The following is a 23,454-nucleotide window of genomic DNA, read 5'->3' as shown; positions in this document are numbered from 1 at the left end:
AGATATTAGCAGGAATCCATCAAAAGAATTACCAAAAGGAAAATGCACATATGTTTCAGTAGACATTTTTAATTTACATGAACTTGAAAATGCATTAAAAGGCGTTGAAATTGCTGTTCATGTTTACTGTCAACCAAAAAATTCAACATTTGAAAAAATGGAAGAACTTCAAGTGAATTCAACAAAGAATATAATTGAAGCAGCTAAAAAAGTTGATGCACGTCGTCTTCTTGCTGTTGGTGGTGCAGGTACACTCATAACTAATGGTACTCGAAATATGGATTTCCCACCAGCATATATGCTAAATTGCTTACACTTGTTTTGGAGCAAAAGGTTGTTCCAGGAACAGTATTATGCTCATCAATGGAAATTTATCCAGGTGAAAAACAAGGTAAGTTTAGGTTAAGTGGTAATGAAACAATATTCATATAAAAAGGTGAAAGCAAAATATCAAATTCTGATTATGCTGTTGCAATGATTGATGAAATAGCCAATGGTAATTACATCGGAAATCGCTTCACAGTTAAATCACTAAATCACTAAGTAAGGAGAACTAAAACATTGTTTCAAAGAATAAATCCATAGAATTCCTTTTGTGAATAAGAAATATTTCAAAAAATTATATAAATACCATACTTAAACATTTGAATAAAATCGACAATAAACTAAATTATCGATAATTATTTTATATAAATATGAAAAATTTGGATCAAATTCATCCATTATGTTTTGAATTGGAAAATTTAGGCTTTTCTCACTTAATGTAAATTTAATATGTTGTTCAACATTGGATTCTTCTTGTAAATTATGAATACAAAATAAACATTTTCATCTTGCGCATAATTCGCAACATGTTACAACATAAAAAACGCCAAAATTACACACAAAGAAGACGCAAAATGTCCTTAAGTTATATTAAATAAATTTTCCTCTTGGAAATCAGTTGCGAATGGATCTTCTCCAATATGATCGAGCGATAATCCCGAAACAGTATCCATCATTTCGACTTTGTTCTGCTTTTCATCTTTGTTCGATATCTCTGATGAAACATATTTCTGCTTACGCATCACAACAACAAAAACTATAGCAATCACAAATGCAACAACAACAGCGATAACAACTCCGACAATAACGTGAAGACTCGTTTTGTTATCGTTGACATCCTCCAAATTATCATTCGCAGCTATAAAGAAATTGGAATAATATTCGTAATACGTCGGATACCGAACAATTGTATACTCATAGATTATAATCACCATCGGAACATAAGTACGCGCAGACTCAAGTAATGACAAAGTGAATGTGTTCAACTTCGTGGAATTATATATAGAAAACGAGTTTGTGACTGATAACAAATACGTAACTGTGAGCGTGAAATCGACATTATAAGAAGTCGTGAATGCATTCGAACGTGTGAATGTATCCGAACTTATGAATGTATTTGATTTCGTATATGTGTTCGACTTGGTGTAAGTGTCTGATTGAGAATATGTGTTCGAACTTGTGAATGTCTGCATCGGGTTTAGATCTCCGATTTTGATTGTTGTCATTCCATTAAATGTTCCTTCGTATTCATCATTAGTTATAACTATTGCATTAACATTAAGAAATGACTCTGATCCAAACGTTGGCTGGTTATATCCGTAAAAATAAATTGTTTCGATGTTGGTGCAGCCGCGGAATGCTCGAACACCAAAAGATTCAACACTTTCTCCAAGTATAACTGTTTTTAAGTTTACGCATCCATCGAATGATTCGGATCCAATCGATGTAATGTTATCTCCAATGATAAGTGTTTCTAAATTTGAACAATACATAAATTTGTCACCTCGAAGTTCCGTAAGGCCATCTCCAATGATTAATGTAATTAAACTTGTGCAATTATAGAACGCCTCTTGGCCTATTGAAGTAACTGAATCCGGAATCGTAACATTAAGTAAATTGTTGCAATTCTTAAATGCTCTATCTCCAATTGTCCTCACATTTTCCCCTATGGTTAATGTTGTTAAGCTTGGACAATCATAAAAAGCTTCTTCACCTATAAATGTTACTAAATCAGGAATAGTAACACTTTGCAAATTCGCACAAAATTTAAATGTTCGTTCTTGAATCGCTTGAAGTTGCTTGCTGAGAACTAAAAGTGTCAAATTTGAGCAATAAGCAAATGCTACAGTTCCAAGAAAAGTCACTGCATCAGGTAATGTAACATTGAATAAGGTTTTGCATTCACTAAAAGCATATTCAGCTATTGTTGTGATCGAATTACCGAACGTAACTGATGACAAATTTGAACATCGAAAAAATGCCCCTTGCCTAATTGTTTCGACAGAATCTCCTATGTATATTGTCAACAGGTTAATGTTATCTTCGAATTTCCATGATCCAATATCTGTAACTCCGCCATATATGAAAATGTGATTAATATCACTTGAATTCACAAGATCTTCTTGCTCATATACTATTAAAGTGGAGTTGTCATCAAAATATTCTTGAAATGAAGGCATTATGAGCAGAGCAAGAATCATGATAATGGACAGAATTATAGTAAACCGTTAATATTTGAATTCGTTCAGAAATTGAATTTTTTGATAAAAAATTGAACAGAATCGGTTCGAAACGAGCCGTTGTAATTGAAATTGAATTTGACAACAACCCAAAATCAAAAGCGATTTTTTTGAAGCATTGTTTTTACAACAACTTTATTGAATTTTGGTGTTGTTTCATTCAATTGAATTACAGCAACCGCCAGGATTTCGTGAATTTTGGCGGAACCCAACAAAAACTATTTCAAATTTTTCTAACTTTAATACTAATACCTATTGTAAATATATACACCAGATAATACAAATCTAATTATTGAATATATATTATGAATATCAACACATTTCATGTAATCGAAGGAAATTTTTATTACTACTTGGATATAATGAAATTTATTTGTCAACCCAATTCGATTCAATTTAATTTCGCTCTGAATAATAACCATCCAACTGATTTTGAAGTAACAAAATATCATTTATATTGTGTGAGAAGCATCCAGATCACTCGAACACATACTTTCTATGATAGCCATGTGAGCTTAGGCTTTGGATGATGTAATATTTATATTAAATTTTGTATATTTATTTTAAAATTCAATTTTGCAAATTTTGTATCAACCTATGGATCACCACAAATGCTTAATGTTTCGTAGAATTGATAGCTCTAAAAAAATGCTATGCTCCTTAATTTTGAAAATAATGTCCCCAATTAATTTCTTTCGTCATAGCTATTTTTGTGATTGCAGTAGTTGGTGTATGCATTGTGTTTATTGTGGTAATGAATTTGAACTCTCTTGACTTGTAATGCCAAGCACCGACAAGGCCAAAACAAACACATTGATAATAAACAGTTTCATTTTTTTTGCTTTTTGTAACTTAGGTTGGTTCATCACAAATCATTATATCAATCATTCCAAATTCTTCAATTATGATTACGAATTTTCCCATACATTTTTAGGTGTAATTTTGAAATGTCGTAATTAAGATCCATTTTATAATGCAATAAAAATATTCAAATTTTTCATATAGACATGTGTGTAATAATTGCGCAGATGTCGATTTTTAAGTATGGGCACATTAAAAAGTAAATTAATTTCATTGTGAAGAAAATATGATTTCATTGTGCCTCACAGTTGTATCGGTTATTAAACATTCAAAATTGAAAAAATATTCCAAAACACAATCAATTTTGAATACGTATAGATTTCATCACTCACAAAAAAAGAATTACAATGCGATTCAATTGCATTCAAAAATTCAGTAGTGTACTTTGGGGAAAATGGAAATAGAAAGGGATCTTTTGGATGCTGTTGCTCCAATTGCAGGACTCCTTGAAGACGAAAAAGTTATATGTTGTGTTAATGTAATCCATACAGGAAGAAAAAACAAAAAAATAAATGCATGTATGCTTGTTTCAGAATTTGGATTTTTCATTCTTGAGAGAGGAACATTTTCCAAAAACCTCTCTGTAGTTGGTCAACTTTTTTGGAACAATCTCAAAAAAATCGAACTTGTTGATAAAGAAACCTTCATATTCTCAGGATCGTCCAATATTGAAACATATACGATCACTCACCGTGGAGCTGAATACCTTCTTAAGTTAATAATTAAGCATATCAAGAATGTTTTAATTCCATCTGAATATCCTGAATTTGTTAATTTAGATGATTCTTTTACTGAAGTTGAACATCAACATGAAGCTTTCATTAATCGATTTAGGTTCCAGCTGCGATTACTTCATGTCAAAAAATTTCCAAAAGCACTTGAAACAAGATTATCAAAAATTATATGTAAAACACACACATTAGACATAGGCTTATTACCTAATTTCGATGGGTTCACTGATATACTTCTTGATTGCCTTCAAATCGAGCCAACTATTTTCACATTGATTCTTCCAATTGCTCAATATACCCCATGTTGGACCTCATTAGCGAATTGCCTTCGGCGAAATACAACATTAAATCATGTTGTTACTAATGATCCAGCATCAAAGGACTTAGAACGAGTTGCAGAAGCATTAGCTTCTAATCCTCAAGGAAAACTTAAAAAAATCACTTTTTGCAGAGCTAACTTCCAAGTAGATCATTTCCCTGTTTTGGAAAAACTATTTAGATCAATTCCATTTGAAGAACTTGATTTTGATAATTCAATGTGTGGTCCTGTTTTTCAACAATTCTTAATGTATGAATCAATTTGTCTTGCGCTATTATCTTTGAAAGCACTCACAATCAAAAAAACTCGAGATTTAAATTTAGATACAATTTTTCAAATGCTTCCATCTCTCAAAAAAATTTCACTCATTGAATGTGATGTAGATGTTGGAAAGCTGTGCCAATTATTATCCAGAACAAAACTAGAATATCTTGAAATCAAAGGAGGATCTGCTCCAACTAATTTACAGGCCCCACAATTGCCTCTACAACTGAGCACAATCATGCTCGAAGACATTACATGGGAAGGACAATCTTTCTCGACTATCTTCAAAACTATTATGACTCACCAACCAACATCAAGAAAGTTAACGGTTTCCTTGTCATCGTCTCATATTCAACTTGAACAATGGAATCAATTTTACCATAAAATCCAAAGCATTCCTCCAAGTCAATCACTTGTTCAATTTATATGGTCTGAAAACAATGTTCAAACGCAATTATTCCAATATTTACATATTTGTTCTAATCTCACAACAATAGTTTTAAACGGATGTTTTTCATCTAATTCGAATTCCATATTAAATGTTTTAACAGAGTTTCTAAATGCAAAGAAAACAATAGAATCATTAACAATAAAAGGAACAAAACATGCACAACTTGAAGATTCAGCACAAATACTTTTTTCTAATCTAAAAAAGAATCAAACGCTTAAATTCCTTGATGTTAGTAATAATGATTTTGGTTCACAAGGACTTTTGGCACTTGGGAAGTTCCTTGTATCGAACAAAACACTTTGCAAAATTGTATTTGCTAATAATGGAATTGATTCCGGTAAAGCATATGAAACATTCTTCGAAACTGTAATGAATCGAGGACCGAAACTTGAAATGGAATGGCCCGAAAAAGAAATCAACGAAATGCATAAGGCAAAGCTTATAAAGAGAAAAGCAATTAATCATATGATGGACCTTTATGCTATAATCATAAATGGTAACTTGAAAGCAAAAGTTATTCCTGACGACGACGCATCGGATTTGTTTAGTGATATATCGGTGCAAATTCCACAGGAAGAAATAAGACAACGCGAAAATTCACAAAATGTTAATATGGATAATGTGAGTTATGATAATGAACAAACTGAGAATTATGTTAATGAGGAACCTGAAAATTATGAAAATGAGAATTGTGAGAATGAACAAGCTGAGAACGCGTGTGAAGAAAGTGACGGGTCAAGAGGCGATCAATGGTACTTTGCCCTTCCGGAAATACCTGTGCCGAATATAGAAGAACAGGCAAGGGCAATAGAGAAGGCATACAACACAAATGCATTGCTGAAGAGGCTGAGGCAGCTATAATATTTGTTTGTAAATTATTTATATAACTGTTAATATGCAAATTAAAATTCATTCTTTTTCCACTTGAGAAAATAGAAGATAATAAATAGAAGAGAATATTCTCGCACAATAACAAGCGTTTGCTCACCAATATCATATAATACTATTGTTTCTATAATGAAAAACTTAGTCGAGCGATATTTATTGACTAGTTAATTAACTGAAAAAGTTAACAAAAAAAAAATTCAATAAAAACGGAATGCTTCAAAAGAGAAATTCGGTTCACAATTCTTTCAAAAATGTTTTTGATTCTATTAACAGCGGCAAATTCAGTTGCAATAACATATACAGTAAGATCTGGTGATACATTAACATCAATTGCACAACTTTTTAGTGTCACAATTGCACAAATTCAAGAATGGAACGGAATTTCAAATCCAGACTTCATTACAGTTGGACAAGTTCTTAATATTAAAGAAGCGAAAAGAACATATGTTACATATACAGTTAAATCAGGTGATTCGCTTTCAGTGATTGCAGCAAACTATGGACTCACAACGGAAGATCTTGCAATATCCAATATGAAAGCATACCCATACACACTTTATGTTGGAGAAGTTCTCTTAATTCCAGTTCCACTTCCAACACCATCACGATCACCGACAGCTTCACCTTCGAAATCACCCACAGCTACTCCTTCTAAATCGCCAACAGCTTCTCCTTCTAAATCACCGACAGCTACTCCTTCTAAAACATTTTCTCCAACAGAAGCATTTACGCAATCAAACACATATACTCCAACAGAAGCGCCGCCGCCATCATCGCCAACTCCAGCTCCGACGCCATTGCCAAGTTGGACAACAACAGTAACAGCATCGCAATTATCTGCGTTTGGATGGTATAATACGTCAGAAGCCATTGTCAGCGATCTTCAGAAATGCGTTGAAGAGTTCATCAGTAGTCGACAATCATTTTTTACGTTTCATAAGTCACTGTGCATATAAATCGAATTTTTGGATTATATACACATAACACCAAAGAAGATATTAATACGAAATACACAGGAAGTGGATATCTCCAAATTGAAGGGTATTCTAAATACGAAGAATTTTCAGAATATATTTCAGATTCGAAAGTTGTTGACGAAGGTCATTTGTATGTATCTGAACATTATCCATTTCTTATTTCAGGATATTATTGGAGACGCGAAGGTATTGACTCGTATTGCTGCCAAGGGATCAGTGAAGAAGAAATCGCACTTCGACTTTATGGGAAATATGAAGGAGCTGAAAACATTCGAGAATATTACCAACGCGCGCTTGGCATCTTCTAAAGATATTTATAGTGTATTTAAATGTTTTTTGTTTATTAATTGTTATTTCCAAAATATAAAAATTGCATTTCTTTTACCTTTTTATAATTTGATTATTCTGTTAATATTTTCATTTCATTGTGTTCCAAAATATGAAATAAAAGACTTAATGCACATCTTTAGTTTATTAATCAAAATAAAGTATGAAAAAATTGTAAGAATATCTACTTGAGTGTAAGTGCATGCAACTTTCCATATATAAAGCATATACATAATAATTTTTGAAGAAAAAGATTACCATTTGGGAGGTGTCTGGAAAAATATTTTGTTCAAATTTGTGAAATAGTTAGACATTGATAATAACATGCATGTTGTATCTAATGTTAAGTAAATTATATCAATTACAGTTGAATTATTAGTATATCCACTAGAATGATGGAACTCCATTTTTATTGAGAAGATATTTAGTTGAGAAGTTAGTGGTTTTCGATCGAAATTTCAGGCACAAATCCGAACTTTTTCAAACAAAACAATAAAAATGTGCTAATAATATAAAAAAATTTCTCTTTCTATAAATTGGGTTGATAATTTTTATACCCACATGTAATTTATTTAAATACACATCATAAATCATATATACCAAATTCAATGTGTTGGTAAGCAATAATATTTTCTGCGTGGCGATGTTTATTTCATCACTAAATAGGTAAGAGCGTAAATTCGAAATTAATAATAAGAATTCACACAAATTTCACAAATACAATATATTAAAAAATTAAATATTTTTAACTCGATTTTACAAACACAAACATATTTAATCTTCGTTCCTTGGAAGTGGCACCCCACAAAACCTTGAGTACAGCATTTCCATTATCCACAACTGTTCATCTGGAGACATTTCGCCGCCTTTTTTCCTTTCTTCGCCATCCTTTAGATGACACAATATAAGTTCTGATGTCCGAAAAGGTAAACCTTTTTGATCATATTCTTCTGCAATTTGATGTCTTAATGCAGCCATTGTTTCATTCATAAATGTAACCAATGCATTCCTTTGCTCAATAACATTCGATGCTAATTCTCTTAATTTCGTCAACTCTTCTTTTTTAATAGAATTTAATTTAATGAATCCACTTAACTCATTTCGTTTCTTTTTCATGGCATTCATATGTTGAGTTGCTTTCCTTCGATTTTCTGCTTCGGGCGCAGTTTTAGCTTTCAGTTTTTGTTCTTCAATCTTTTCTTTTTCAAGATGAAGTTTGTTTATAATTGACTGGGTAGATTTTGGGTGAACAAGTTGTGTTACTAATTTGGCTTCCATTGTTTGCATTTCAAGTTCATTCGCTTCTGATAAAAGTTTGTTATAACGGTCGCGAAGTGAAATTACCACTTTTTGGAATTTGACAACTTTATTTGCAAGAATTTTACTTTGAGATTCTGCTTCTTTAAGAGTGTCGATTTTCTCTTTGTCAATAGAGGCTTTTGCTTCTTCAATTAGATGCTGAAGCTTAGCCTTTTCTTCTTCATTCTTTTGACCACGGAAAAGAGCTGTTTCTTTTTCAAATTTGTTGGTTTCGTCACGTAACTCTTTGACAAGATCTTTGAGTTGTTGCGTTAAGTTGTCTCGTTGAGTTAACATGGCAATTCGTGTTTCATCAATTTCTTTTTTGGATTGAAGATTAAATCTAAGATAATTCCGATCTTTACGATGCGCTACAAGAACTTGAGTACATTTTTTAAGTTCTTCATCCATTTCATGTTTAAAGTTTTCTATTTCTTGGTCACATTCTGCTTTGGTTTTTTCATATAATTTTTTATGAGCATTGAGATTTTCCTCAAAAGTCTGAGATTCTCGTTGGAGTTGTTTAAGTATTTCATCGTTTCGCCGTTGAAGAGATAATAACTTTTGATTTAGAGATTGATTTTGTAATTTAAGTTCATCTCTTTTCTGTGTTAGCTCTTTGATCCTGGCTTCAATATTTGGTGCTATTTTTTCTTCAATATATGAACCAGAATCAAAACTTTTTTTTTTCATTTTTTGCAACGTACAATAAACCGAAAAGTGCCTTCTTATGAATGAGCTACAAGTAGATCACTGGGTTTTAAGATTTACTTATAAAATTTCCAGCCTCTTGCGGCCACCTCATGTTTTTTTTTTGGCTCGATTAAATGTTTTATATATGTGTTATTAAATAACTCGAATATTAAAAGTACATCTAAATATGCAATAGCAGGTGGAAACTTAGAAATTATTAATTTATGTGAACAAAATAATTCATCGTTGAAGCATATGAAACAGCGATAGAATATCATCAAAATGAAATTTTTCATTATCTTTATGAAAATAAAATTGGAGAATTTTTATTATCAAACTCTTCTTTTACAAAATCGAATTCCAAAATCAAAAATTAATTGATAATTGGGTTAGGATGCAAAACGCCCTCCATTTTGCGGTTTTTGAACGATAGGAAATTTGAAAGGAAAAAAAATGGCAATAAAAATATTCGACTTTTGATAAGGAGATCAAAGTCATTTCAAAAAGTGAATAATGGCAAAATATATCATTGGGGGGGGGGGGTCTGATACACTTCGAAATCATTTTTCTAATAAAAATATTTTAAATTATCATTAGTTTAGTAAGAAATTTCACCAATTATTACTTTCCAGCATCTTTCAAATGTATTTCCTATATTTCTTCGAAAGCACCATTAATGGATATATGATTCGAAATAATTTCTGTCTCTAAATCCATTTTTTATTAGGTATCCTTTTATTAGATTCCATGTACCTTCTATTTTTTGAGTATGTGCCTCAGTAATCGGATCTACAAAATTTTCTGAGTGATTTACTGTTTTGTGTACATAACCTAAATCACTAAGAGTATTATATGCCTTCCATTCATCAGACCAAATTTCTGAATTAGGTCTAACTGTTGAACAAATAATTGGAATGAGAACTTCTTTCGATCTATTTTCGCAAATCTCAGCAACAACTCTCATTGTTTTACTGTCTATTTCGTCAAAAACCCAAATTTCTTCTTTTTCCAATGCACTTCCTTTGTTGTATTTAGCACCGAAAAAATGACTTTCATCAATTTCGACTATTCCATCACCAAGTAAATTCTGAGCTATATCTTTTCGATATTCTTTTTCTGCAATAGATCGAAAAGTTTGAAACCATGTTATTACTGATCGTTCACATACACCTGTAATTTTAGATGTAGTTCTTATATCAAAACCTTCTACCCAACATGCTAAAATGTGAACAAATCCCCTTAATGAAAGTTTTGATTGTGATACCCATGAATCTAATCTGATTGATTTTGAATTTCTGCATTTACTTGAGCAGCATCTATATGCAGCACCATCAGGGTAACTTGGTGAGAAATAAACTTTCATTAACGATTGACATTTCGGACATATTTGAATTTGGTGGATATCAGGAATGATTCCCTGCTCAGAGGCCCATTTGATGAAGCTTTTGTTATTTAATTTTAACACTTTCTTTATGGTTTCGAATTGCAATTGCATCAATAAAAAAATGATCGACTTTTTGACTACTTTACAAACAAAAAATATGAATAAATTTTTATCGATAACCGTTATAATAAATCTTATATATTTTATTTAATAACTTAAATATTATCGTTATGTCAAATATTTTGTCTGTCAAAATATATATATTAATATGTATCAAATGCGAGCACCGAAGGTGCGAGCGGTTTCGATCGTTATCCATTGAAAAACTTCGTTTTTCAATGGATAACGATCGAAACCGGCCGTCAGGATGATGGATGGGGTGCCCTAATGTGGCATTTCTATTTTTCCTCAAATTTCCTATCGTTCAAAAACCGCAAAATGGAGGGCGTTTTGCATCAGAGCCGATAATTGTAATATCTTAAATAAGATAATTGTAATTTAAGTGATAGAAATTTAATATATCTTGGGAAAAAATGCATATCGTATTTAATAATTATGAAATCTTCATGTTTTCAGAAAAAGAAGGAATGAAAATGAACAATGAAATTATAGAAGAAATCGCATCAAAAGGGAATACATTTATAATAGAATGAAAGTCATGATTCAAGGATAAATCAAAAACAAAAAACTGGTACCTGTGGGGTTCGAACCCACGCACCTCTCGGTATTGGGGCTTAAATCCAACGCCTTAGACCACTCGGCCAAAGTACCATCGATGATTTTTTTAGAAGAAGTGTAAATGAAACTTTAATTTCCAATCAGAATGAAACGTTTCAAAGTCAATTACATTTACACGATTTTTTATTGCTATGACTATGGAAACAATTGTTATTTATCTGGAAACTTTATGTGCATAAACATAAATTAAGTGACTTCTCATTTATCATATTGAAAATCAAAATGACTAATGAAAGGTTGAAATTGCGTCGTCTTAACAATATTTTACCCGTTTTATCTTGATTATCAAATCACAAAGGACAAAATAGAATTCAGCTATTTCACATAACATTTCTTTTATATGGGAACATTCCTTTTCTTATGTTTTTCATTAGAAGGATCATTTGACATCTTTCCTCCAATAACGTTATCAAATTCAAATGAACTGGGGTTTTGGTCTCTTGTTGGTGTGGCAACAAATCTCAAGAGTTCTATTCATTTTGCATCAGATTATAAAAAACAAAACAGCGGTATATGCCAGCGCTTACCCACTACTTCTAATGATTGGTTATCTGAGTTCCGTGCTGAAGTTTCAAAAGGTTCCTTATCCTTTATAATCTCAGACAATTTCTGTCCTTATTATATCCACACCAATGCAACATCTTTTAATCAAATTTCTTTCAACATTACAAGAATAGATAATATGAAACTAAAAATAGCATTTCATTATCTTAACGACGACAATCAAATTCACCGAAACCTCTGCCAGGTTTACTCTCAAAACGTCACAGTTCGCATAACATACAAAGATAATACAATAACATGTTATGCATTAGATGACCGAGGTTCAGACTTTACCCAATGTGGTGATCCAATCGAAGCAACCATTCCAAATGCAAATTACTTCTCATTTTTTGCTGAGAGCCAAGAAGGCATTGGCGAATCAGAGCTATTCCACTTTTTGACAAGGATCCCCCCAAATCACACAGAAAAATTCAATAAAACCGAAATGGACGATGCAAACCGTCGTAAACTTAGAAAACTTTTAAAGCCAATTTCACACCCTGTTCTCCCACTTGCGGAGCGCATAATCAATGAAATGGAAAAGGCTTCATATAAACTAGACCAATCTGGGAAAAACAATTATTCTGGGCAAGAAATTCGAGATCTTCTTCTTGAAATTAGAAGTCGGTTAAAAGATTCTTTAACAACTAAAGACTTACAGAGGCTTGTACACGCAACGCTAACTGTTAGTTTGATGAGGACTGAACATAAAATGGAAAAGCGATCTCGATCATTCACCGAAATTCAAGATGACTTAAAAAATCTTAAAAACATTGTCAAAGATAAAATGGACTCAATATCGCAATGCGCAATGGACGCGTTATCGAACTCTAAAAATGATTCAATTAATACATTGATGTCATTTTATAACAGAATTAAAGACTATGATAACTTAACAGATGAAGCAAAAAGCAGATCTAAAGAAATGAAATCGTCGTTTGTTCCGACATTTTTGTATATGATTTCATTCATTGAACTTGCTTGTTACGTTGCATTCTTCTTTGTGAAAAGAAAGAAAACGCTCAACTTCAAGAAACATGAATAATTAAACTGTTTGAATTATTACTAATGTTTATAAAATTTTTTTTGTCATTTGCATTGTTAGTGTTATTCAAAAGTGACACTGTTTGAACGTTAAAAAAAGCGAAGAAATCTTCCAAAACAAAAAACTTTCTTAACATCATTTAGAAAGCTTTTTTAATCAAAAGATAACTTATAGAGATTTTACTAATAAAAATGAAGAAATTATGGGATTATAAGAAAAACATAAATTTCCGCAAGCTTATTATAAAGTCTAAACAGTTTTATCGCTTTGTGAGCAAGCATAGATAGAATTTGAAACACTGTGACAAAGTGACTTTATGGTTTGATCAAAATTTGTATCCTCTTCAATATTATCATGTGATGAATATTTGTTGATTACTACAAGCCTATATGTTTGCTGTAGGATATAAACAAAAATTCGACTTGAATGACAAGTTAAACGAAAAGAAGTTAATTCGTCAACTCGCCATCCTGAATTGAGTTGAAGGATAGACTCTTCACTGCTAGCAATTAACCTTCCCACATCTTCAATTTGTCTTTGGAATTCTTGTGAAAAATTTTCTGATGAAGCTGATTGCCAAATTGGTTTCCATTCTGGATCAAAAATTGTTACGTACACATCATCCTTGAATAAATCAAATAATTGCCTTGAGTATTCAATCATTTGAGATTTATCAACGTCTTCAAGTTGGGCATTTGATTTGAAGCAATCGCACATTTTATAAATTACGTAAAGTACTGAAAAAGCGAATTTAGTTTTTTTGTTCCACACAAAAAACAAAAGTTTCCTTTTGAAGCATTTCTTCGCTCAAGCTTATCTAATGAATGAAGCAACTAACTTATTATCATAAGTTCAATTTGAAAAAAAAAAATAGTTCGTAGATAGAAAATATTTATAAATCTATTAAACGTATTCATTTTGGAAGAATTTCCTCTTGCATAGAATTTCTTCGGCTTTGTTGATTCGTTGGCTGAGCAAAGCATTTTTGCCTGACATAAGAAATTAATAATATTGTATCTAAACATGTTTGCAAAGATGCACCAAACTTGAATGGCCATGCTGCGTGACCAAGTATGTACATACATAGTTTCATAATGTCGCCTGCAAGGAATTGAGCAACAAGAACAGAAGAAACATTTTCGATTTCTCTATACCATACAATTTGAACAAATTGTGGAAGAGACGTGAATGAATCAATGATGTTGGAGAGCAGGATTGTAACAGTAGCCATATTTTTGTATCCGATGATTGCACTTCCAATCTGGAAGATCAATAAAATTATACAGAAATATAAACACAACGACAGAAAAAACTGCATTGCTGTTGTTGCTTTATATATGTAGAAAAAATTATAATGTTTTTCTGAACCGCTTTGTATTGGAATTCTGTATCCTAAAGGATTATAAATAAATGGTTCATTGTCAAATATTTCTCCTGGATCCATATAGTGAAAAGATAAAAAAGAAAGAATAAGTTGCAATGAAAATACGCATATTGATTGACAAAGCAAATAAAAAATATATGGTTCAAATTGCCAATATATAAACCTCAATAAGTTGGATAGCATTTGAATGAGTGCTGTATGTTTATTAAACATAAATGGAGATTTATTGATAATCATTTTCCTCAATTGATCAAAATATCCAACTGTTGGCCCTAAAATTACCATCATAGTAAATATATAATAGGGTGAATTAACCGAAATTCTGAAGATACAATTAGATATATAATCAATTGAAGCAAGTGGTATATTCATTTGACTTTTTTCATTTTTAACGTTCGAGCGTTACAACAACGGTTTGTGATGGTCAAGCGGTAATTGAAAATGGATGGCTGGCCATATAAGTAAAGAAAAACTCGTACTTGGATGCAAGTACGATCTTCTGATGCTTCTACGTTATGTAACATTGGTTGTGTGCTCACACATGATGCCATAATTGAAGAAATAAAAAAGGGCAATATAGAGATAAGCGAACCTTTCAAACTTGAAAATGTTGGACCTGCAAGTGTCGATCTTACTTTAGGGAATGAATTTCGTATCTTTCTTGAAGATGAAACGCCAATAACACTTGAAGCTGATGTTGATTATAGAAGTGAGAAAATCACAAAACTTGTACATGTTGAAGATGGTGAAGGATTTTTGTTGAAACCATTTACATCATGTCTTGGAATCACAAAAGAAACTGTAAAGTTGCCACCAAATATGTGTGGACTATTAGAAGGAAGAAGTAGAATGGCTAGATTAGGACTTCTTATTCATTTCACAGCAAGTTTAATGGCACCAGGAATTAATAATAGGCAAGTACTTGAAATTTGCAATCTTAGCCCAAGACCTCTTATACTTAAGCCTGGTGTTAAAGTATGTCAATTTGTTTTCATCAGAGCAGAAGGTGAATACACATACAACGGAAGTTGGAGTAACCAAAAACTTTAAATAAAAAGAAAACCACTGATTTTTGTATTGAAAATTTCGAAAAAATAATAATAATAATTGTTTAGTACAAGAAATCTGAATAATCTGAAAGTAGCATTTGCTCTCCGACAGTTTGTTTTGATTCATAATATGTTTCAACAAAACGATAAACAAATTTCTTTATTTTTGTTTTTTCGGAATCTGTGAGATGCTCTGTCGATAAATCATCCACGCATGTTCTGAAAGCTTTTGGTATAAGAATATCTAGAAGCATAGTTTCTTCTGCTTTACTTGAAGATGAACCCATGAGGTTTTGTCAAAACCGCTTCTTAACGGTCACTATTTTTATAAACGTTCTTTTTAAAAAGAACATTTTGGAATCACTTCAAGTAAATGAATAGCATTTCCTTTGAAGAACTTCAAGAATTAATCTCTAATCCAGCTAATGAAGAAATCTTATCAAGAATTCATGATTTTGAAACAAATCCATCAAGTTTTCCAATATGTCAATCTTATCTTGAAAGAAATCCGAATGATGTATATCAATTATTTTTATCATCAACACTTTTAAAATTAACTCAACAATTTTGTATTACGTGGGAATTAAATTATGCTCTTCAAATTGCAAATTGGTGTCTTCAAGTTTTGGACACACATTCTTTTAACCCACCAACCATTCGTTCACTTTCATCAACTTTTGGTGTCATTATTGTTACCTTTTGGAAATCAGACGAAACCAAAGCAGTTTTTAATTTAACATCACAATTTTTAAAAAATCCCGATTTAAATCACCAAGCACTCGGACTCAATCTTCTAATATACACCATACAAATGTTTTCAAGCGCTCCGAGTGAATTTTCAACAAACTTCAATACTTTTGGAAATAAATTTTTACCAACATGTTACAATATTTCCAAAGATTTTTTATTAACTAATTCGGCTTTTTTAGATTTATCGTTACAATTATCACTTTCATGTTTATCATATAACCAAAAAGAAAACGAAATTGCACATTTACCACAAATGCGACAATTCATTTCGGATCCAACAAACTTAAATTTATATTTTAATATTTATACAAAAACAGAACATAAAATGTCACTAAAATGTATCCAATGTTTTGTAATGACTTCTAATTCATCATTTGAACGTGGAGTTCCACCTTGCAAAGATTTGGTTTATGAACAATTTATAACAGATTCAATTATCTTTTTTCAGAACCAAAAAGAAATCGAATTAAAATCGAATATTTTGTTACAATTTTCGAAGAGGTTAACACACAATGAAATAAATAAATATCAATTTTTTATTCCATTTATAAAAGAATGTTTTAATTGGACAATTTCATTATTTTCGAATGCTCAAATGTTATATGAAAACAAAGAAACATTACAAAATTTAATAAACTTTTGGGGTTGTATATCATTTTCGATGATGAAATCGGGAGATACTGAAGTGAAGGTGTTTCTGTATGAAAATTATGAAACATTAACTAAAAGTTATATCGAACTTTTGTTACAAATTATTCGTAACATCGATTTAGAAGACGTTTTTATATTTTTGGATGATTTGGACTTATCTCCTGTTAAAGGATTAATACAAATCGTTCCTTCTTTGATATCAATGATAATGTCTTTATTTAATGAAACAAATGATCAAATTGAACTTTCTTTATATTTGAATTTTATATCAATGTTATTAATACTTGAGCCATCATCTTCAATTGACGATACTATTTCGGAATATTGGGAACCTTTATTTAATGATGCAATAAGAATTATTCGATTAACAAAAAATTTCATTGAACAAAAAATAGAAAATTTTTCACTTGAGATTTCAGTACTTAAATTCATTTCAACTTTTCGGTTAACGCACTTTTCTAGCAATTTTGAAATGTCAAATGAATTATTTGAAAGGAATTTAATATCGGTTATAACTTTTTATGATAAACCGCTTATAATTCAATATGCGATCAAAAATCTTCATAAGGTATTCCCATCGAATGAAACTTTGATGGACTTAATCTTAAACCATTCAGAAGAACGATTTTTATTTATGGGATTAAATAAAAAGGCAAGAGAAGAATTTATCGGCTTCTTATTTATGGCTTCATATAAGTTTTACCACACAGAAAAATTTTTAAGCACATTCTCAGAAAATTGTAATTTATATATATTTATTAAAGACTTAGAAAGTATTTGTAAATACGGAATTTGTGAAACAAAAGATTTTTTAATATTTTCTGAATATTTAATTCCAAATATATTAAATTTTATTTATCAAAACTTGGATCCAAATATAATTTATGCAACAATTAAAATGCTTTTTTCATTTCTTAATAGGAAAAATATATCATTTGAAGAAAATTCTCCAAATGGAATAATTTTATTTAAAGAAATTTCTAAATTTGTATTTCAATCATTTAAATCTTATAATGAATCAATAGATTTTGAATATAAAATTAAATTGATTCGTAGAATTTCCGATTTATTATCTAAATTACTTGATAATGACTATGTAATGTTTAAAGTTTTCCAAATTTATGAAGATCCGATTTTATTGAATTTGATTCAACAACTTTACACCGTATTGAGTACTTTACAATTTAATGTTTTATCACAATATCCAAATCCAACTTTATCAATAATTTCATTATTTAATTCATTAACTAAACGACACTTAAATGAAATGGGCCATGAATTCATGATGTTTATGATGAATTTTATTTGTTTCTTTATTAACAATGAATTTTATCTTAATAATGTTTTTTCTGTTCTGATCAATTTTTGTGATTTTCTTATAATAAGTAGAAATAATAAAATTTTAAGTGAGTTAGAACCAAAGTTTTCGAGAATTTCATTGTTCTTATGGCAAAATATTATAAAGAAACCAAAATTAATATTAACGGATGGAGGTAAAACTTTGGCAGTAATTGCTTTGCTTTATCCCCAAAATTTTGTTCAAATATATCAAAGAATTGAAGAAGTTTGTGAATGTAAATTTGATTTAAATTTGGACCAAATGTTCGAGTTACTTTTGCAAAAGAAAAATAATGATTTTTATTGTTTTTTAGAAGATGTGTGCAAAAAAATTCATGAAAACAATTGTTTTGCACAAATTTTCAGCTAAATATGTATGTTAAATAAATAAAAATTAAATAATAATTTATGAATAATCAGTAACTTTTATAAAAGAAATATACGTAGCATGATAATAGATGATATGCGAAATGATTAATAAAATATGATTAAAATGTTTAAATCCTAAAAGTTACAAAATTTATTGAAATTTGAAAACTGGCAGAAAAAAATGAGAACTTTTTCAATAAGCATTTGATGGCTTTTGTAAAGTTTATGTTATTGTTTCAGCTTTTTGACTGTTTTGGCAAAGAAAAGTTATAAATGGCCTCTTAAGCTGTTTAATCAGAATAAGATGTGTAAGAAAACATGTTTTAATTTGTTCCACAACCTTATCATAGCAATTCCATCTATTTGCCAAAAAATTTATTCACTTATCCTTAAATGTATCACGAATGTTGTTAACTAAATAATAGTATTTTGGGTTCAAAAATAAACGTAAACTTTAACGCGTCATCTTTATGTGGTGTAATGTTGATTTCATATTTAACCAGAAAGATCATTGAGGCATTTTTTAATCCATGTCAGGTGATTTGACAACACAAACCACTTCACTTCACATTGTCTCATTTGATCGTTTCACGATAGAAATTTCTATGAAAAGTGGTTATCATTTGCGGACATTGTCTGGTGGTTATATTCGGTTCATTTTTTATCATGACAATTCTTGATAAAGGCTGGGAAAAGACACAAATCAAAGTTTTCTCACGTTGGTGCGCTAAACACCTTGCTACAAAGGGAATCAAGTTCGAGAGCGTTCTTGATGAATTTGCTGATGGTGTCAAGCTTATCCAACTTCTCGAAATTATTGGTAAGGAACCAATCACTGGCAAATGGCACAAGGAATGCAAGAACAGGTATCACATGATCGAAAATGTTGGTATGGCCATTGATTACATCACCAACAAGAAGGGCATCAAACTCGTTAACATCAGCCCAGATGATATCGTTGACAAGAACACAAAGCTTACATTAGGTCTTACATGGTCTTGCATCAACAAGTTCGCCATCGAAGATATCTCTGTTGAAGAAGCCACAGCACGTTCTGCACTTCTTATCTGGTGCCAAAAGAACACACAAGGCTATGATGGTGTTAACATCACCAACTTCACAAACTCATGGTCATCAGGTCTTGCCTTCTGCGCTTTAATCAACAAGTTCCGTCCAAACTTATTAGACTACAACGCCCTTGACCAATCCAACCACACAAACAACTGTGAACAAGCATTCAAGGCATGCAATGAAATCGGACTTACAGTCTACCTTGATCCAGAAGATCTTGTTGATGTTATTCCAGATGAAAAATCTGTTGTTACACAAGTTGCCGAATTCTTCCACTTCTTTGCTGGAGAATCAAAGGTTGAACAACAAGCCGAAAAGCTTAAGCGTACAATTGGCATCCAAAAGGAAATCGCCGATCTTAAGAACACATATGCCGAAGAAGCACGTGCAGCCATTGATGCCATGCAATCCGCATCTGACTCATTACTCAACAGTGATTATGAAAAGACTGTTGTTGGCATCAAGGCCAAACTTATTGATGTTCTTAAGTACACACGTAATGTTCGTCCAAACATCGTCGAACTTCGTGCTAAGGCACTCCGTACATGGGCATCATTAGGCACAAAGTGCAAGACAACTGGCCGTCCAGAACCAGTTGCACCAGAAGGTCTCGAACCAGAAGTCCTCACCAACAAACTCAACGAACTTGATGAAACAGCAGCCAACCAAACCAAGAGCCTTAAGGAAGAACTTAAGCAAGCAGAACTTGACCTCATCAATGCATATGATACTAAGTGCACAGAACTTGTTCAAAAATGCCAAGATGTCCACGGCGAAATCGACTCCATTTCCGGCTCCGTTGAAGAACAATTAGCAGTTCTTGAACAACTTAAGGAGAAGGAAACCGGAATCCGCGGCGAAATCGAAGAACTTAAGGCACCATATGAAGAATTAGACAAGTTAAACCTTAACACAAGAGCCAAGTACTCAACAACACTCCTTGAGTCATACGCAGAACAAGTTGCATCACACATCAAGCACCTTGAACTTAACATCGAGAACCTTAAGGAAGAAGAAGAACGTAATGCTAAGATCCAATCATACAACCAACTCGCCAACGAGAAGGTTGAAGAGTCCAAGAAACTCGAAGAACAAGTCAATGGCGTTGATGGCGAAAACGAAGAGAAGCGTGAGAAACTTATCCAAATGTCACATGAAGTCGAAGAAAAGAAGGGCTCCGTCTCAGAGCTCAATGCACCATACGAAGAGCTCGAACAAAATGATCTTCAACTTGATGCCGAATATACACCAGACTCAATCGTCGACATGTTCGACCAAATTCTTGCACACATCAACACACTCATCGCAGCCATCGACAGCGCTATTGCTGCCGCTAAAGGTCTCGAAATCCCAGAAGAGCAACTCGCCGAATTCCGTGAGACATTCAAGTCATTCGACTCTGATAACTCTAACACACTTCAGTACTACGAACTTAACGCATGCTTGACAGCACTCGGTGAACCAGCTACCGATGATGAATGCAAGGATATCATCAACAAGTACACAGGCGGTGCTGAAACCCTCGACTTCGACAACTACGTCAAGTTCATGCTCGACCGCTTCTCTAAGGCAGAAACAAAGGAAACAACTGAAGAGGCATTCCGCGCTATCGCACAAAATAACCCAGTCGTCACCGAGGCACAACTTCAACGCTTCTTCTCACCAGAAGACGTCGAATTCCTCAAGTCCGAACTTCAAGAAGTCGATGGTGGATACGACTTTGCTTCATGGGTTGCAAACCTTTACGCATAAACAATTCCCATTTTTGCATTTTGTTTTATTTGGAATATTTCAACAAAGGAAAGTTATTTATTTCAAAGTTTAATATTTTCCATATTTTCTTGTATCAAATATGTTCTGACACAAAATTCATATAAAAGTTCAACATTTTGTGGTATGACAGTAACAAAATGATACTGTTGAAGGAAGTGATACATATACACAAAGTAATACATTGACTAAATCGCGTACATTTGCTATTACTTCATCTCGTGTTAAAACAAAAACGGAAAACAAAAGTTCAATTATATATTCATATTTATTATCAATGATTGGTTCATCATATGTAAATGTTACTTATTTAAGTGTTTCTTATTATCAATGTCTAACTATTTCACAAATTTGAACAAAATATTTTTCCAGACACCTCCCAAATGGTAATCTGTTTTTAGAATTGGTCTGCGGTTGTGTAAATGATCCATTGTTTTGAAGTCTAAAAAAATAAAAATAAAATTAAAATAAAACGAATAAATATCTTTTACATTAATATCAATTCCTTCTTGTTCAAGAAGTAATTTAAATATTTCTGTATAACCATTTCTAGATGCAAACATAAGTGCTGTTCTGAATAATTTAAATTATTTCCAAATATTATTTTAAAATTTCAAATTATTTAAATTTATTTTATCTTTATCATTAATATCAATTCCTTCTTGTTCAAGAAGTAATTTAACTATTTCTGTATGACCTTTTTCAGATGCTTTCATAAGTGCTGTACCAAATATTTTAAATAATTTCCAAATATTATTTTGATATATAAAATTATTAAAATAAATTTCAAATAAAACAAATAAATATCTTTAGCATTTATATCAATTCCTTTTTGTTCAATAAGTAATTTAACAATTTCTGTATAACCATTATAAGATGCTAACATAAGTGCTGTTCTAAATAATTTAAATAATTTCCAAATATTATCTTAAAACATCAAATTATAATAATAAATATCAAATAAAACAAATAAATATCTTTAGCATTTATATCAATTCCTTTTTGTTCAAGAAGTAATTTAACTATTTTTGTACAACCATTTCTCAATGCTTTCAAGAGTGCTGTACAAAATATTTTAAGTAAATTCCAAATATTATCTTAAAACATCAAATTATAATAATAAATATCAAATAAAACAACAAAAATTCATCTTTAGCATTAATTTCAATTCCTTTTTGTTCAAGAAGTAATTTAACGATTTCTGTGTGACCATTTTTAGCTGCAAACACAATTGCTGTTTCAAGTATTTTAAACAAATCCCAAATACACATATAACACATCCAATTGTATAAATAAATTCTAAACAAAATATAGAAATAATATCTTTAGCATTAACATCAATTCCTTCTTTTCCTAAAAGTAATTTGGCTATTTCAATGTATCCACTTGAAGATGCCTTTATAAGTGCTGTTTGAAACAATATGAATATTTTCCAAACATTATTAAGAAATCCATTTTAATTAATTTAAACCTTGAACAAAACATTCAAAAATTTTTGGCATTAATATTAGTTCCTTCTTTTTCAATAAGTATTTTAACAATTTCTTTATGACCATTTTTTGAGGCCCAAATTAATGGTGTTTCAAATTATATAATAAAACTTTAAATTTTGGCTTAAAACCCAAAGCAACTCTGAATAATATCGATTATAGTAAATAAAAATCATCTATAACATTTAAAGCAATTCTTTTATGTTCCAAAAGCAATTTAACTATATCTAAATTACCATCTCTAGATGCAAAAATAAGTGCTGTTTTAAATATTTTTTGTAATTTCCAAAAATTATTTTGAAATATTATATCATTAAAATAAATTTTAGGTCAAGGAATAAAATATCTTTAGTATTAATATCAATTCTTTTTTGTTCAAGAAGTAATTTGACTATATCTATGCGTTTCCATGAAGTAGCAAGCATAAGTGCTGTTTTAAATAATTAAAATAATTTCCAAATATTATTTTGAAATATAAAATTTTTAAAATAAATTTCA

General features: G+C 31.0%; 7 protein-coding genes across 7 annotated transcripts; 5 read left to right on the top strand and 2 right to left on the bottom strand.

Moving 5' to 3' along the window:
- Nucleotides 1–905: 905 nt before the first annotated feature.
- On the bottom strand, nt 906–2,525 carry GO595_007367 (leucine-rich repeat domain-containing protein; the record flags this gene model as incomplete). Its single annotated transcript, XM_067920823.1, has 1 exon — nt 906–2,525. The coding sequence occupies one exon, from the start codon at nt 2,523–2,525 to the stop codon at nt 906–908; it is 1,620 nt and encodes a 539-aa protein (XP_067772886.1).
- A 1,294-nt stretch (nt 2,526–3,819) lies between these two features.
- Nucleotides 3,820–6,051, top strand: GO595_007366 (Leucine Rich Repeat family protein; the record flags this gene model as incomplete). Its single annotated transcript, XM_067920822.1, has 1 exon — nt 3,820–6,051. One exon carries the CDS (start codon nt 3,820–3,822, stop codon nt 6,049–6,051), a length of 2,232 nt encoding a protein of 743 aa, XP_067772885.1.
- Nucleotides 6,052–6,329: 278 nt separating this feature from the next.
- Nucleotides 6,330–7,034, top strand: GO595_007365 (LysM peptidoglycan-binding domain-containing protein; the record flags this gene model as incomplete). The annotated part of the gene is made up of 1 exon (XM_067920821.1): nt 6,330–7,034. The coding sequence occupies one exon, from the start codon at nt 6,330–6,332 to the stop codon at nt 7,032–7,034; it is 705 nt and encodes a 234-aa protein (XP_067772884.1).
- A 1,122-nt stretch (nt 7,035–8,156) lies between these two features.
- Nucleotides 8,157–9,374, bottom strand: GO595_007364 (uncharacterized protein; the record flags this gene model as incomplete). The annotated part of the gene is made up of 1 exon (XM_067920820.1): nt 8,157–9,374. One exon carries the CDS (start codon nt 9,372–9,374, stop codon nt 8,157–8,159), a length of 1,218 nt encoding a protein of 405 aa, XP_067772883.1.
- A 2,462-nt stretch (nt 9,375–11,836) lies between these two features.
- Nucleotides 11,837–13,084, top strand: GO595_007363 (Legume-like lectin family protein; the record flags this gene model as incomplete). Its single annotated transcript, XM_067920819.1, has 1 exon — nt 11,837–13,084. The coding sequence occupies one exon, from the start codon at nt 11,837–11,839 to the stop codon at nt 13,082–13,084; it is 1,248 nt and encodes a 415-aa protein (XP_067772882.1).
- A 1,867-nt stretch (nt 13,085–14,951) lies between these two features.
- Nucleotides 14,952–15,518, top strand: GO595_007362 (dCTP deaminase; the record flags this gene model as incomplete). The annotated part of the gene is made up of 1 exon (XM_067920818.1): nt 14,952–15,518. One exon carries the CDS (start codon nt 14,952–14,954, stop codon nt 15,516–15,518), a length of 567 nt encoding a protein of 188 aa, XP_067772881.1.
- Nucleotides 15,519–19,291: 3,773 nt separating this feature from the next.
- GO595_007361 (putative alpha-actinin) lies at nt 19,292–21,448 on the top strand (the record flags this gene model as incomplete). The annotated part of the gene is made up of 1 exon (XM_067920817.1): nt 19,292–21,448. One exon carries the CDS (start codon nt 19,292–19,294, stop codon nt 21,446–21,448), a length of 2,157 nt encoding a protein of 718 aa, XP_067772880.1.
- Between the last annotated feature and the right edge of the window lie 2,006 nt (nt 21,449–23,454).

Source organism: Histomonas meleagridis (genome assembly GCF_020186115.1).
Source record: "Histomonas meleagridis strain 2922-C6/04-10x chromosome Unknown contig_51, whole genome shotgun sequence".
NCBI lineage: Eukaryota > Parabasalia > Tritrichomonadida > Dientamoebidae > Histomonas > Histomonas meleagridis.
This window is presented reverse-complemented; position numbering and strand designations above follow the sequence as displayed.